Source organism: Chinchilla lanigera, unplaced genomic scaffold (assembly GCF_000276665.1).
Source record: "Chinchilla lanigera isolate Chin_1 unplaced genomic scaffold, ChiLan1.0 scaffold00037, whole genome shotgun sequence".
NCBI classification, from domain to species: domain Eukaryota; kingdom Metazoa; phylum Chordata; class Mammalia; order Rodentia; family Chinchillidae; genus Chinchilla; species Chinchilla lanigera.
The window spans coordinates 10,982,932-10,996,312 of NW_004955438.1; the positions used below are offsets into that span (position 1 = coordinate 10,982,932).

Consider the following 13,381-nt stretch of genomic DNA (forward strand, 5'->3'; position numbering starts at 1 on the left):
CTTTAAAATAAAAATTTCATTGTGTCATCCTCACACATCACACTATCCCAGGCCTTCCCGGTATTCTCAGGAAAAAAAAATCAAAACGCCTACTGTGATTCACGTCATCGGACTGCCACCCACGTCCCCACCCTCAGGCCTCACCTTTCAGCCAGGACCAAAATTCACATCTCCTCACCGAAGGTCAGAGCTCCCCTTACCATACCTCACTGGCTTTCTTTGTTCTTTGAAAACACATCCAAACACCTCAAAACCTAAAGCAGAGTGCAAGTCCAGCAGGGTCTCTGGAAGCACTGAGTTCTATGAGTGTGTTGCTGGACACAGCTGCGGTCACACCTAGACTATGTACACTCCGTGCTTTGTGACCAGTTTGTCATGGTTCAAACGGAAACGCTGAGGAAGCATGTGCGTGTGGCTTGGTCTGAGTCATAAGGAGGCCACTGTGGATCAAGAAACTGAATGTAGAGTCTCAGGAAATGCAGTTAGTTGGAAGTGAAAGCACTATGTAGAAAAGCATCCTCAAAGTCGGTCTCTGTGGGAGCTGGGGTAGGAGGACAGAGATTCCAGGATACAGGAATGGAGGGAGAAACCATGGAACCAGAGGGTGGGCACAATGGCACAGTGGCATCCTGAGACTTTTCTGGCCCTTGGTTACCATGGTTACAGACACCAAGAGAGCCGGCTCTGGAATGTGGCTGGGGCCGAGGCAGCCTCATTCAACTCTCCTCTCTCACCCCACCCTAGACATTGTCTGGTACTTCGTAGGGGAAGTGACATATTCAACAATGTCCAGCCGCGATCATTCTCAAGTCCATGGTGACACTCAAAAGAAACTGTATTCACTTTTCTCTGCCCAGAACACCAAAGCTCGAAAACTTCCTTCAGAATATAGAGAGGCTCCTCAGGAATAAGCCAGGCGTTTCATGGTAGGAAGCAGGGGAACGCTAAGGCATCAGATGCACCCTGTGATCAGAAAATCATTTTCTCAAAAATGTACAGGAAAAGCAACACAAACATCAAAGAAAATATTTACTTGATACATGGCAGGGAGTGCTAACCGCCCTCCTTCCCCAGGGACTCTGCACTGTGTGTGCCCATCACACTGTCCCTGCCGCCTCGGCCAGATTCTGATATGTTTCAGTCACATCATCAGACCTTGGCGCACTCTCATCACAAAACACACCAGGCGCAAGACGCTCAGACACCCCAGCCCTGGTGTCCACCATGCTGCCCAGAGCCTTCCAGCTTTTATGTCTTTATCCAACAAGTTTGGGTTCTTAGTCATTAAATCTATAAAACAACGGTGTTTGGAAAAAATATAAGAGAAGGGGGGTCATGAGTGTTTACACTCAACCTCTGGTGTCACAGGAAGGAAAAAGAGAACACATCAAAGGATCATTTTGGGTGAATCTTTAATGCATGTACACAACGTGACACCCCCATGAGACAGGCTCAATGGACACTTTTTGTATTTAAATAAGACAAAATGTCAACCGGTAGATATACTGGGATCTACTATAAGAACTTATATTCATATTTTATGTAAATCATCATCACGCTCACTGTCTTTCTGGAGCAGTGTTTGAAGGAGTGAGTGAACAGAAGGGGAGGGGCTGGGGATTTAGCTCAGCGGCAAAAGCGCCTGCCTGGCAAGTGCAAGGTCGTGAGTTCGGTTTCCGGTACCGGAGAAAAACCAAAAAAAAAAAAAAGAAAAGAAGGGGAAATGGAATGAAGGAGTCATGGCTCTAAACAAATTTGAACAGATTTTTATCCTTAAAGTTTGTCAACAAGAGGCACTCAAGGTAGAGGCAAGAGGTCAGGTGTTAAGCTAGAAAGCCTTGTGTTACATCGTGGCACTGCCAGGGAACTACAGGCAACTTATTTAACCTCTATAGGTCTCAGCCTCCTTGGCCAAAGTGTTTAAATAGAATGACAATAATTTCAGGGTTTTTTGGTTTTTTTTAGTATAAAGAGGACTCTACGAGATAATGACTCTAAAACACTTAACACAGTGTCTAGCACTTAGTTCCTACTCAATAAACAGGAGGAATTTTAAAATATGTCCTCAAATTTTTTTTGGCACATCTCCCTTCCAAAGTGGGCTTAATCACCCCCAACCTTCTCCAGATGTGAGACACTAAACCTCATGGCTCACATCTCATGAAAAGAACATGGTAGATTTGCAATACGTGACTGCTGAGGTTAAGCCATAAAAGGACTTGCCAGTCCTGCCCTCTCCTCTCTTGAATCCCTTGCTCTGGGCCCATCGCATCCACACAAGCACCCCACACTGGCATGAAAGAAAGCCCCTGCCCAACTGCCCCTGGCAGTCCGCAAGTCACATGAGTGAGGTGTCTTGGAAGCAGATTCTCCAGCCCCAGTCAAGCAATCAGAGGACAGTGGCCCCAACCAATAACAACCACAACCCTACAAAGACTCCAGGCCAGACCAGCCAGTCAAGCTGTTTCTCACGCATAGACACTACAGACAATAAATGTCCACCATTGTTTGAAGCTGCTATATACTGGGGCTATTTGTTACATGGCAGCACAGCCACATATTAAGTTAAAGGAAGACTCTCCAGGGGCTTCTGAGCATGCGTCATCCTGCAAACTGACTTAGCAATAACTCATTTCTCATGAAGCATTCATTGAGACTAATTTGTGTCTTACAGAACACACTTTAAGAGATGCTAGTCTAAAATTTAGTAGTTTGTAAATCTTATCCATATTTATCTCAATTGATTATCTTAGCAACTATAAAAGGTTACCATGATTTATATTTTACCCAGGAGAAAACTAAGAGTAGGAGAGGTTAAGTGACCTGCCTAAATTTACACAGTGGAGTAATTTGAATATTTGTGTTCCTCAAAATCCACATATTGAAATTCTAATCCCCAAAATGATATTAGGAGACAGGGCCTTTATGACAGTCATGGGGTAGAGCCCTCATAATAGAATTAGTGCTGTTAAAAAGAAGCCCAACAGGCTGGATATGGTGTCACATGCCTGTAATCCCAGCTGAGGTAGGAAAATTGCAAGTTCAAGCCCAGTCTGAGCAGCTTAGCAATTTAGCAAGGCCTTGTCTCAAAAAATAAAAATGAAGGGGCTGAGGATGCATCCCAGTATGAAGGCACAGGGTTCTATCCCCATTAGCACAATAAATAAATAAATAAATATGTAAATAAATTTTTTAAATGAGGCCCATACATGAAAGTTCTGAAAGTTATACTACTAATTTCTCTTCATTCACTGAAAAGAAGGGTTGTGCTAATACTGTTTGGACAACTTAGTGCTTACATCTTATACCCTAAGTAACTAATTTAAAGGTAACAATAGGCAATATATTAACCACTGTTACTCTCCTGTTACCTTGTTTTGAATTTTTTTTGTTTTTTCCCTTTAAAATAAATTTTAAAAAATAAAATAAAATATATATTCCCTGATCCCAACTCCAATTCAGAAAGTGGGGACTATATTTCTAATAAATTCCAGGTTGATGTTCATATTGAGAGTCATGAAGTTCAAGGTGAGTAGCATTGTATTAGACAGCTCTGCAAGTCCTCTCTAGTCATAGGAGCACATGAAGCATAAAACCTGTCCCAACACACAAAAACAGAAGTACTTTTTAAACTATTCTCACTTTATCTTAAAAATAGCCCAAAATTAGCCAGGCATGGTGGCACACACGCCTGTAATTCCGAAACTTCAGAGGCAGAGGCAGGAGGATCATAGTGGAGTTCAAGGCCAGCCTGGGCTACAAAGTGAGCTCAAGGCCAGCCTGAATTGCATAGCGATACCGTGTCTCAAAAAGACCAAAAAAAAAAAAAAAAAAAAGAGAGAGAGAGAGAATAGTCCAAAATTAAAACTTGATAGCACTGTCAAAAAATAAGATAAAATAAAATGAGGTCCAAGAGATACCCCTTACTTTGTCCATTATGCAAAGATAAGGCAAGAAGACACCAACCAGAAAATGGGCCATCAGTAGATGCCAAATCTACACCTACTAGTACCTTGTTCCTGGACTTTCCAGCCTCTAGAACAGTGAGAAATAAATTTCTGTTGTTAATAACCTGCACAGTTTATGACATCTTAATATAGAGCCCCAATGGATGAGGGCACACAGCTAATAAAATTAGGAGAACAATAATTTAGCTTCAAGTATTCAGATTCCAAATCATGTTCCTTCACTCTAGTTTAATCAGAACACCCCAGGCTTTTAAAACCCGGACTATGAATACTAGGAGCCTATGAGTCCCTGGAGGGTAGGCTCTCCGATGGGCCATACTCCCAGAGTATCGGGATGATAAACCAGAGGATCTGCAAGATTTGAGCTTGAGCTTGCTCCCACTTCACAGAAAAGGGGCCCTGAGGCCTCCATAAGAGCAGGAATCAGTCATGAGGCCTTTACCATGCAGGGACACTCTTCTAAGAGCTTTGAATGCAGTGCTCAATTTAATCTACATTACCAAGGACATTCCAGCTATAATTTTATCCATTGTACAGAGGAAGAGACCAAGTCATAGAGAAATGAAGCAACTTGCTCAAACCAACAAGATCAAATTGGCAACCTACGTGATCTAAGACTATCCCAGAAGGATGAGACCTTAGTAAACAACAGCTGAGCTCTCCTTTTCTATATAAGTAGCAGAGCCAACCCTAGAACTCAGGGCCTCCTAACATAAACTCCCATACTCTACAGAGCATAGCATCTTGCCCAGGGTGTGGGTTAAATAATCATCACATGCATTTAATCTCCTATCAAGGAATCAAAAGAATATATATTCTGAACCAGATCTATCCTAACTACTTTTCATTTGGCTTCAAATTCCATTAGAAATGAATACCTTTAGAGTTAGGCATGGTGGCACACCCCTGGAATGCCAGCACTTGAGAGACTGAGGCAGGAGAACCCCTGTGAGTTCAAGCCCAGCCTGGGCTACATACTGAGTTCAAGAACAGCCTAAACTACATGGGGAGACCCTGTTCAAATAAACAACATCAAAAAAGAATAGCTTTGATCTACAACACCGTTTTCAACCAGCAGAATCCAGGAGCTGACCCAGGTTGATGCATAGTTAAAATGAGGAAAAACTGACTTGTCTTCAATTTGCACAGAAAAAAAAAAAAAATAAGCTAGTAGACAAAATCTTTCCATCTCCAAACCTTTTTTCTCGCACCCATTTTTCTTAAATATTTGGTGCCTGACTTCTTGTTTCACATGGCAAAGTGGGTGAATGCTCTATTGTCAAATAACACACAGGAAACCAGACATCTCTATTCAGCCTGTCAGGTCTGTATCACGTTAGAGGTAGTAAGTTATACTATTTCTCTTTATCCTGCTAAAATATTTGATGTGTTGTAATTTTAGAAACCTCCAGGCCTGCTTGCACACAGCTCATTTTCCTGGTAGTAAAATTGTTGCTAGCTTGTATGCTCTGTAGGCTTGCCTGCAAAGGTCACGGTGACTTCAAAGTTCTCTGTCACCCAAGCAAATCTCACTGTCTCTTCAAGTATCTTTTTAAAACTAAAAATACTTCCACCACTGGGTAGCTGAATGGGAAAAAATGAGGACGTTTGCAGGAGAAATAGTAACTGAGATCAGAACTCTAGAAATGGAGTAGGGAGGAAGGAAGGGAGGGAGGAGGAACAGAGAAGTTGCCTGTGGTCCTCTGGTTAGGTGTGGCAGCAAGTACTGCGTTTTCCTCTCCAATCCTGCTGCCTGCTATTCCACTCTGCTTTAAAGTTCCCTCCACTGAAAAAGGGGTGATGGGACCAACATCTCTAGGTAGTAGAAACTAGAGTCCCCTGAAATCCTACCCAGCCCCACAACCTCTAATGCCCAAACCTTTCCCTCCCTGAGCCTAGGAATACCAAAGGCATAGAAGGCAGCGTCCCCCATGACCAATCCCTCTTGGACCAATGGTTCTGTCTGCACCACTTTCTTCAACCTTCAGTGAAGGATTGGAAAGTCAGGTCTCATTTTCAATGAGAAAGAGAAAACTCTCAAACTTTGTCTAGAAAGTAAACACAAGGCCTTCGTTTCCTCACTCTGGGTGATAGTGAGAAGCCTGACACAGATAAACCATGAAGTTCCCACTGAAAGTACTCACAGGACCAGATCTTTACCAAGAGAAACCAGCCAGGTGGGTGTAATAGACCTGGCGAGCTCACATCTAAGGCCACTCTAGGTAGATTCCATAACCAAACCGTGCAGGGCTGAGACCTTCACCAACTCTAACCCTGGGTAGGCCTCACCCAGTGAGTGCCCTTTACAACAGCGTCAGAGCACGGAAAAAGATGTTCACTTTCATTCATTCTCCTTTGCGCTCCCACCAAGGGAGGTGTCCAAATCCGAATCTAATAGGCTGTGGGTAATTAAACCCGCTCTCTGTAATTCCCTATAGACTGAAAGGAGAAAGGAATTCGGTGGCTCACTGTGCCTATATTAAGTATACTTTGCACCATATTTCAGTTGTGGTGGAAGTCTCCCAATCTGAAGCAAGACTGCATGGCATTTGTTAAATACACCTGATGTAAAACAAAGCCAAAGCATAGATGTTTTGCAAATAAGAAGAAAAAGCAAACAAGACTACCTGCCCAGTCTTAATTCCACCTGCTAGGGCTGGGGATTTAGCTCAGCGGCACAGTGCCTGCCTGGAAAGCACAAGGTCGTGAGTTCGATTCCCGGTACCGGAAAAACAAACAAACAAAAAAAAAAATTCCACCTGCTGATTGCTAGGCTCAGCAAAGGAATGAAGTCTCCTTAGATACAGCTGAGAAAGAATCCTGAACCAAATTTTGGCTTAGAAAAATTTTGGAACGTTGTTCCTCTGTACTTTCAAAGATAATTGTGATGATTTGGACACTTTATTAATCTCATTTGGAACGCTGACCTCCTGAAAGTTGGGTAGTAAGTCAAAAATAGATTCTTTTCTTTCCAGAAGATCTAAGCTATACAAATGTGTGTTTAGAAACACATTCAGAAAAACAGCACTTACGGGACCTAGCTACTTGAGTACGGCTCCCACCTGCAAGAGACTGAAACCTCCATTTGCCAGGACAGCAGGGGTGGGATCCAAGGGTGTGCACCCTGACTCACAGCATAATGAACGTGTCAGCCTGTGCAGATAGAACCTGCTGAAAGGGCTGGGGATTTAGCTCAGTGGCACAGCGCCTGCCTGGCAAGCACAAGGTCATGAGTTCGATTCCCGGTACTGGAAAAAAAAAAAGAAATGGAGAACCCGCTGTAAGTGGTCTTCAGGTAACAACCTGCTGATCAAAAGAGGGATCTTTTCTTCTAAATATCTCAGAGGGGGCTGGGGATTTAGCTCAGCGGCAAAAGCACCTGCCTGGCAAGCACAAGGTCATGAGTTCGGTTCCCGGTACCAGAGAAAAACCAAAAAAAAAAAAAAAAAAAATTTAAATATCTCAGAGAAACCTTCGAATACACTTTCTGGTTAGAAGGAGTGGGAGGGTGTGGAATGCACCGACTGAAAGGAAAGAAAACTTGAGGGAAATTGCCCCAGATGTACGCATCATAAGACTTGGACTGACCCCAGGTCTAACTGTTTACAGTTTGGGACCTCAGAGTAGTAATTTGTCTTCTCTATATCTTAGTTTACTTATAGGTAAACCTAAGACTCTTTAAATATCTACAAAAATAGAAGTACTTAAAGAGCAAGTGAGATCATTTGTAAAAAGTGTTCTGTAATCTGAAAGGTGCTTTACACGTAAGATGCCGGACTCTCTGGAAGTGTGAATTAAAAGTCTGCACTAAAATTGTAGCTTTTAAAAGCTCCAGCTCCAATTCTGTGGTTGTGCTTCTTTCTTAAGTGGATTAAAGTACCTGAGAATAGCCACATTCCAATAGCTAACATGATCCATTATAAACTGAACACTGACCATACCTGTGTCAGGCTAAATGAACCACCCAGCCATCCCTACCTTACTCCCATTCAGTCTTTTCTCTGTGAATGAGAGGGGACAAAGAAGCAAAATCGTTCTGGAGGCTTAAGACCCACAAAAGGGTGGGAATATCAGTGTCATTTCTGGTTCACATTATTTGATGATATCATTCATTTTTTCCTTATTTGTACTTTACCATCTGTAGCTTAGAGGTGTCCTGGAATTGCCAGGAGGCAAAGACACTTTGATCCTTTCTGATCCTTTCATCCAGAAAGGGGTCACTGGGTGTCTACTAGGAGCCAGCCACTCCCTCAGATATTGAGAATGTGTCAGTGAACACCGCAGGGAAAGTCCCTGCTTGTGGAGCTCACATGCTACTGAACAACGCTGGCATCAAACGTGACACATGAGTAAGGAAGATGGCTCCAGACCATGACAAGTGCCACGAAAACAAGTGAGCACAGCAGAAATCAACAGGACTGGGAACAGAAGGACAGGTCTTCAGGTGGGACGGGGCAGTCCTTGCTAATGAGGTAACATTTGATCTGAGAGTCACATGAGGGAAAAGAGCCAGCCACGCAAACATTCATTATAAGCAGCAAAAACTGCACGTTCAAAGGCCCTGAGACAGAAACAGGTGTGATTTATTTGAGGAATAGAAGGAAAAGGGCCCAAAAGTCAATTAAGGAGAGGTGGGGGATGAAGAGATAAAGTCAAAGGATGCACAAAGACAGTGTCAATAACGTCTTCCAACCTGGGAAGAAGGTGAAGCCCAGGGACAGTAAACAAGCATCCAAAGTCACAACAGCTAATTATTGTTACAGCTCATGTAGAACCTAATTCTTGTGCCTCCAAGTCCAGAGATTTTATACTATATTTATCTGCCTGCCTCAAGCCTTGTGAGTACTGTTTACTGATCTCACTGGGTTTGTTTTTAGTTTTTTGTTTTTTAGTCTTTTTGAGACAAGGTCTCGCTATGCAGTTCAGGCTGGCCTTGAGCTCACTTTGTAGCCCAAGCTGGTCTCGAATATGCAAGGATCCTCCTGCCTCATTCTCCCAAGTGCTGAGATTATAGGCGTGCACCACCACGCCCGGCTCTCACTGGTTTTTAAAAGCTCTTAATACAGTAATAGCCAGGCGTGGTGGCCCATGCTTGTAATTCCAGCACTTGGGAGGCTGAAGCAGGAGGATCACCATGAGCTCAAGGCCAGCCTGAGCTACACAGTGAGACCCTGTCTCAAAAAAGATAATGATGATGATAAAAGTTCTTAGCATACACAAGCAGTAAGCAATCTCAATTTTAAGCAGCGCCTCATGACTAAGTGATCCTAGTAACTGGAAATGCACATAAATTCTGCTCTGAAATCTAAGACTTTGTGCCCACCCACTTCCGTGTAGGTACCGTTCCAACAGCAGCCCTTTGTAACAGCTCAGGTCTGCGACTGTGGGGAAGGCCACAGCGCACCAGAGCCTAATCGTGTTATATTTAAGTCTTATTTTTGCACCACCATCACCCCTTGACAGTGCTTTGCTTAACTCACCCAAGAGCAATCAAAACCCATCTGCTCGCAGCCCACCGTCATTTGGTACTATTAAGCTGTCAGGTAATGGGACTGTAAGCAAAACACCGTAATTACAACTTCCTTGCAGGACTCAGGAGCACCTCCACCTGAGGGTCCAAGTTGGTTAACAGCCTATCCCCCTGTGATGGGAACGGCCCTCTGCTTTGCCATTCTAACACTGGTTCCCTCTTCCTCCTTGCCCTGTTAAACACACTCGGTGTGCACGCCTGAAACTCCACACGACACACCCAAAGTCTGTCCAGGGGCTGGTGGCTGGTCCACAAGAAGGACAGGGGCAGATGCTGCTGACCAGAGAGGTGGAATGAGTAGGGACCCTGCCTCACCTTCCCCCTCCTCCTGCACCTTCTTCTCTTCCTTCTCCTCCTCCCCTTCCGGCTCCTCTTCCTTTTCCTGCTGCCTCCTCCCTTCCTTCCTGCTAGCAAGCTTCTCTAGCCCCTGAGCTTTGGCAAGAGAGTCAGAGGTCCCAACAATTTAACACCAGAGGAGTGTTCAGAAGCCCAGATTCTACCCAAATCCCTCCACCTACTAGCTGTGCAGTCCTGGGCATGTTAGAGCACCTTTCTGTCCCTCATCTCTAAAATGAGGATGGTACCACTCTCCTAAGCTGTTTGCGAAGATTAAATAAACTAGTGTACATAAAGGCAGGAGACCAGTGCCTGGCACTTAATTCCTACAGAGATGTGAAAGATGCTACCTTTTCTCCCCATCTTCCTCTTCTCTCCATCCCCAGCTAGGAAAGACTACTGTCGCCTCCGCTTTGAAGAACAGCCATGCATGAAGTCAGAGCACGCACTGGTGTCATGATGGCAAATATAATATCAAACGAGACAATAACACCATCAGATAAGTATGGTGAAAATCCTTATGAAATAATGCACATAAAACACCTGGCGTGCAACGCTTGCTCATTAAATGCTGTTATTTTCATTGAGCTCCATTTGTTTTTAGCAGTGCTTGTAACTGTAGATGCAACGTGTGTGTACGCTTTTCCTCACTGTGTCAGACTGTAAAATGTCATGTGCGTTTATCACTGGGACATGAATGTATAGCATGACGAGCCTACAGAAAATGTATTTTTAAAGTCAAGGCCGGTGTGACAAAGTCAGCCCCACAGTGCCCCTGCTCCGTGGGAGCTCCTGGAGATGTGTGCCGCACCCTGGAGACAAGTGCCCACCTGACAGCCCCTCCCCCAGATGTCTCAGGGACGAAGCCAGCTCAGCAAGTCCCAGAAAGGAATCCTGAGCCTTCTCCATGGTGTTTCTGCCCTGGCCACCACGCCAGGTATTGCAGTGTATCCACCTCCCCATGTTATCCACACAAAAGCCACTGAACTCACATCCTCTGTAGCCCTTCTCCATCCCCACAGCCACTACACTCACCGGTACCACTGTGCCTGGTCGCACACATCCAGAAGAGCCACACAGAATTTGTTTTAGAACTTGGCTCCTATCAATCGCTCTTCTGCTTGAAACTCTTCACAGTTCAAAGCCTACACTCCACCTCCCGCCCCACAACCCTTTATCACCTAAGCAAGGGTTTTAGACTCTGATTCTGCTCCTCCTTTCAGTTCCTCAAATAAGCCTGCTCCTTTTGCCCCAGGGCCTTTGCACTAGCCATTCTTTCTTCTGAAAGCCCTTCCTCTTCTCAGGGGTCAGTTGACTTCTACTCCAGTTTCACTACAGCTGTCACCTCAGGGAAGCCTGCAGACCACCCACATCTCTCGGTCCTCCTCAGTCCCTTCTATTAGATACTTTCTTAAACCCCTGATAGTCATGAAATGTATATAAATTTTAATTGTGTACTCCTCTGTTCTATGATGAACCTACATATGTCTCCCTCGCTGTAAATTCTAAGAAGGTAGAGTTTTTGCCCATCCCATTCTGACTGGCACTATGTCACATGTATTTGATAAATATACCCTGCAGGGATCCCAAAAAGCCCATTTCTATATTTCTGAAGATCAGAGACAAAACAGAAGGCTTAGATTGTCCATAAGAGGTTGAAAAAACCCTGCAGCATTTTCAGAGGGCGATACCTCTTCTCTCACTCTCCAACAGCCGAAGCAGGGTGTGGTGGCACACACCTGTAGTCCTAGCACTCTGGGCCGAGGCAAAAGGATGGCAAGTTTGCATCCAGCCTGGGTAACTTAGCAATTTATTAAGATCCTGTCTCAAAATAAAAAAGAAATTTTGAAGGGCTGGGACGTAGCTCGGTGCAAAAGTCCTGGGTTGAATCTCCAGTACCAATAAACAAACAAACATGCAAACAAACAGCAAGTGGACTCTTATCCCTGTTGCCAGTCTAGAGAAGAACTGCACTCCTAAGGGATAGTAAACACACACCCTCCCTCCAGATAAACGAATCTCCAAAGCACAGAGGCAATGCCTAGCCCAACTCAGCGTTCCGATGAGCTAAGGGAAAGCCTTAGCGTTCCTGTCACACCTGGGCAGCGCTTCCCCCTTGCTCTAGTAGTGATCACTCAGGTATCGCGGCCAAAGCTCGGCACACACAGACGGGTCCCCCAACATGGGTAAGAGCGTGTAAGCCACACCACTGCTGGGGGCACACTGTCGGCCCTTCCCTTTCAGCCCCACCCGTCTGGAAAACCCCTCCTCCTCCCCTTCTGCTCTGACCTGAGCCAAACTAGCTGCTTGATGTAGTAACAAGGTTGAGCGACGAGTCGGGAGGCCCTGAGGGCACCATTATTCTGTGTGCCCTAGGAGAGGGGCCACCCCAGGGACCGTTGCCTGCAGATCCGAGCCTAGCTTGCTGCCAGGAAACCTTTCCCACTGAGGACACCCAGGCATGCAGCGCAGCTCTAAGTGCAGGGGTGGGGGAGGCACCGCACCCATCTGCCTCAGAGACAAAGATCACCAGAAACAAAGGACACACACACACACACACACACACACACACACACACACACACACACGGGGAGAGAGAGAGAGAGAGAAGGAGAGAGAGAGAAAGAGAGGGAGAGAGAGAGGGGCACGCACGCACACAAAGTAAAAGCAGATACCAACACTTGGTGCAATTTCAAACCAAACAACCGGCTTGGTGTATCTTTAAATAGATTGCGAGACAATCCAAAAGGGACAACGATGCTGTGATAACGACAGGAGCGATCTGGGTTCCGAACCCACGCTGCCCCCGCCCTCCTCCCGCCCGCGCTGCGGTTCCCAGGCGCATTTCCCAGCCTCGGGACACAAGGTGGCAGGAGCAATAGCGTCCCGCTCCTGGAATCGCTCGCTCGGGGACAGGAGACGGAGGCCGGGCGAGGGCTGCCCAAAGTAGGAAATACCAACCTTTAGGATCCCAGTTCACCTGCTTTCTTGGCGTCTCGATTGGAAATTTCATTGCTCCGTTGCCCAGAAGGGGAGGGAATGAAAAGAATCAAAATAATAATTAAGTCCTCGAGCTATACACGCCTCGATAGAGCAGTCCAACAAAACAATTTCCAAGGAGCAGGGGCCTCGGACTGGCTCGAAGAGGAACGCCACAGAAAGACAGGTGGGAAAATGTTGGTGTAGGGAAGCACTGGAGACCGCTAGGGTGTTGGCACCGCTTGACAGGGTGGTTGGCTGCAGCCGGGTGGGTCAAAGGAAAAGTAAGATGGGCGAGGGGCGGGGGAAAGGATGGAGAGGAAGCCAAGCTGCGTCCCAGAAGCGGTGCCGGCAGGCTAGGGGCTGAGCAGCCGGAAGGCCGAGGCTCGGAGAAGCCCACTGCAGTGTCACTCCAGCCCCCGAAGGCGTGTACGCACGCACTCCCGCACACACACCCGCACACACTCCCGGACGCGCGCTCGGGCGGGCACGTCAGCCTCGCTCAGCAGCGCGGAGCGCACACGCCCCACCCCAGCCGCGGCTGCTCGCCCCTGGGCGACGCCCCCCA

General features: G+C 46.0%; 1 protein-coding gene across 1 annotated transcript in view; it reads right to left on the reverse strand.

The window, feature by feature from the left end:
• Kcnk10 (potassium channel, two pore domain subfamily K, member 10) overlaps positions 1–13,074 on the reverse strand; it is a 128,311-nt gene extending 115,237 nt beyond the window's left edge. Inside the window, exon 1 of the mRNA XM_005390252.2 lies at positions 12,796–13,074. Within this exon, the coding sequence (XP_005390309.1) occupies positions 12,796–12,847 (52 nt within the window). The 5' untranslated portion in view covers positions 12,848–13,074. The remainder of the gene's footprint in view (positions 1–12,795) is intronic.
• Positions 13,075–13,381: the final 307 nt, after the last annotated feature.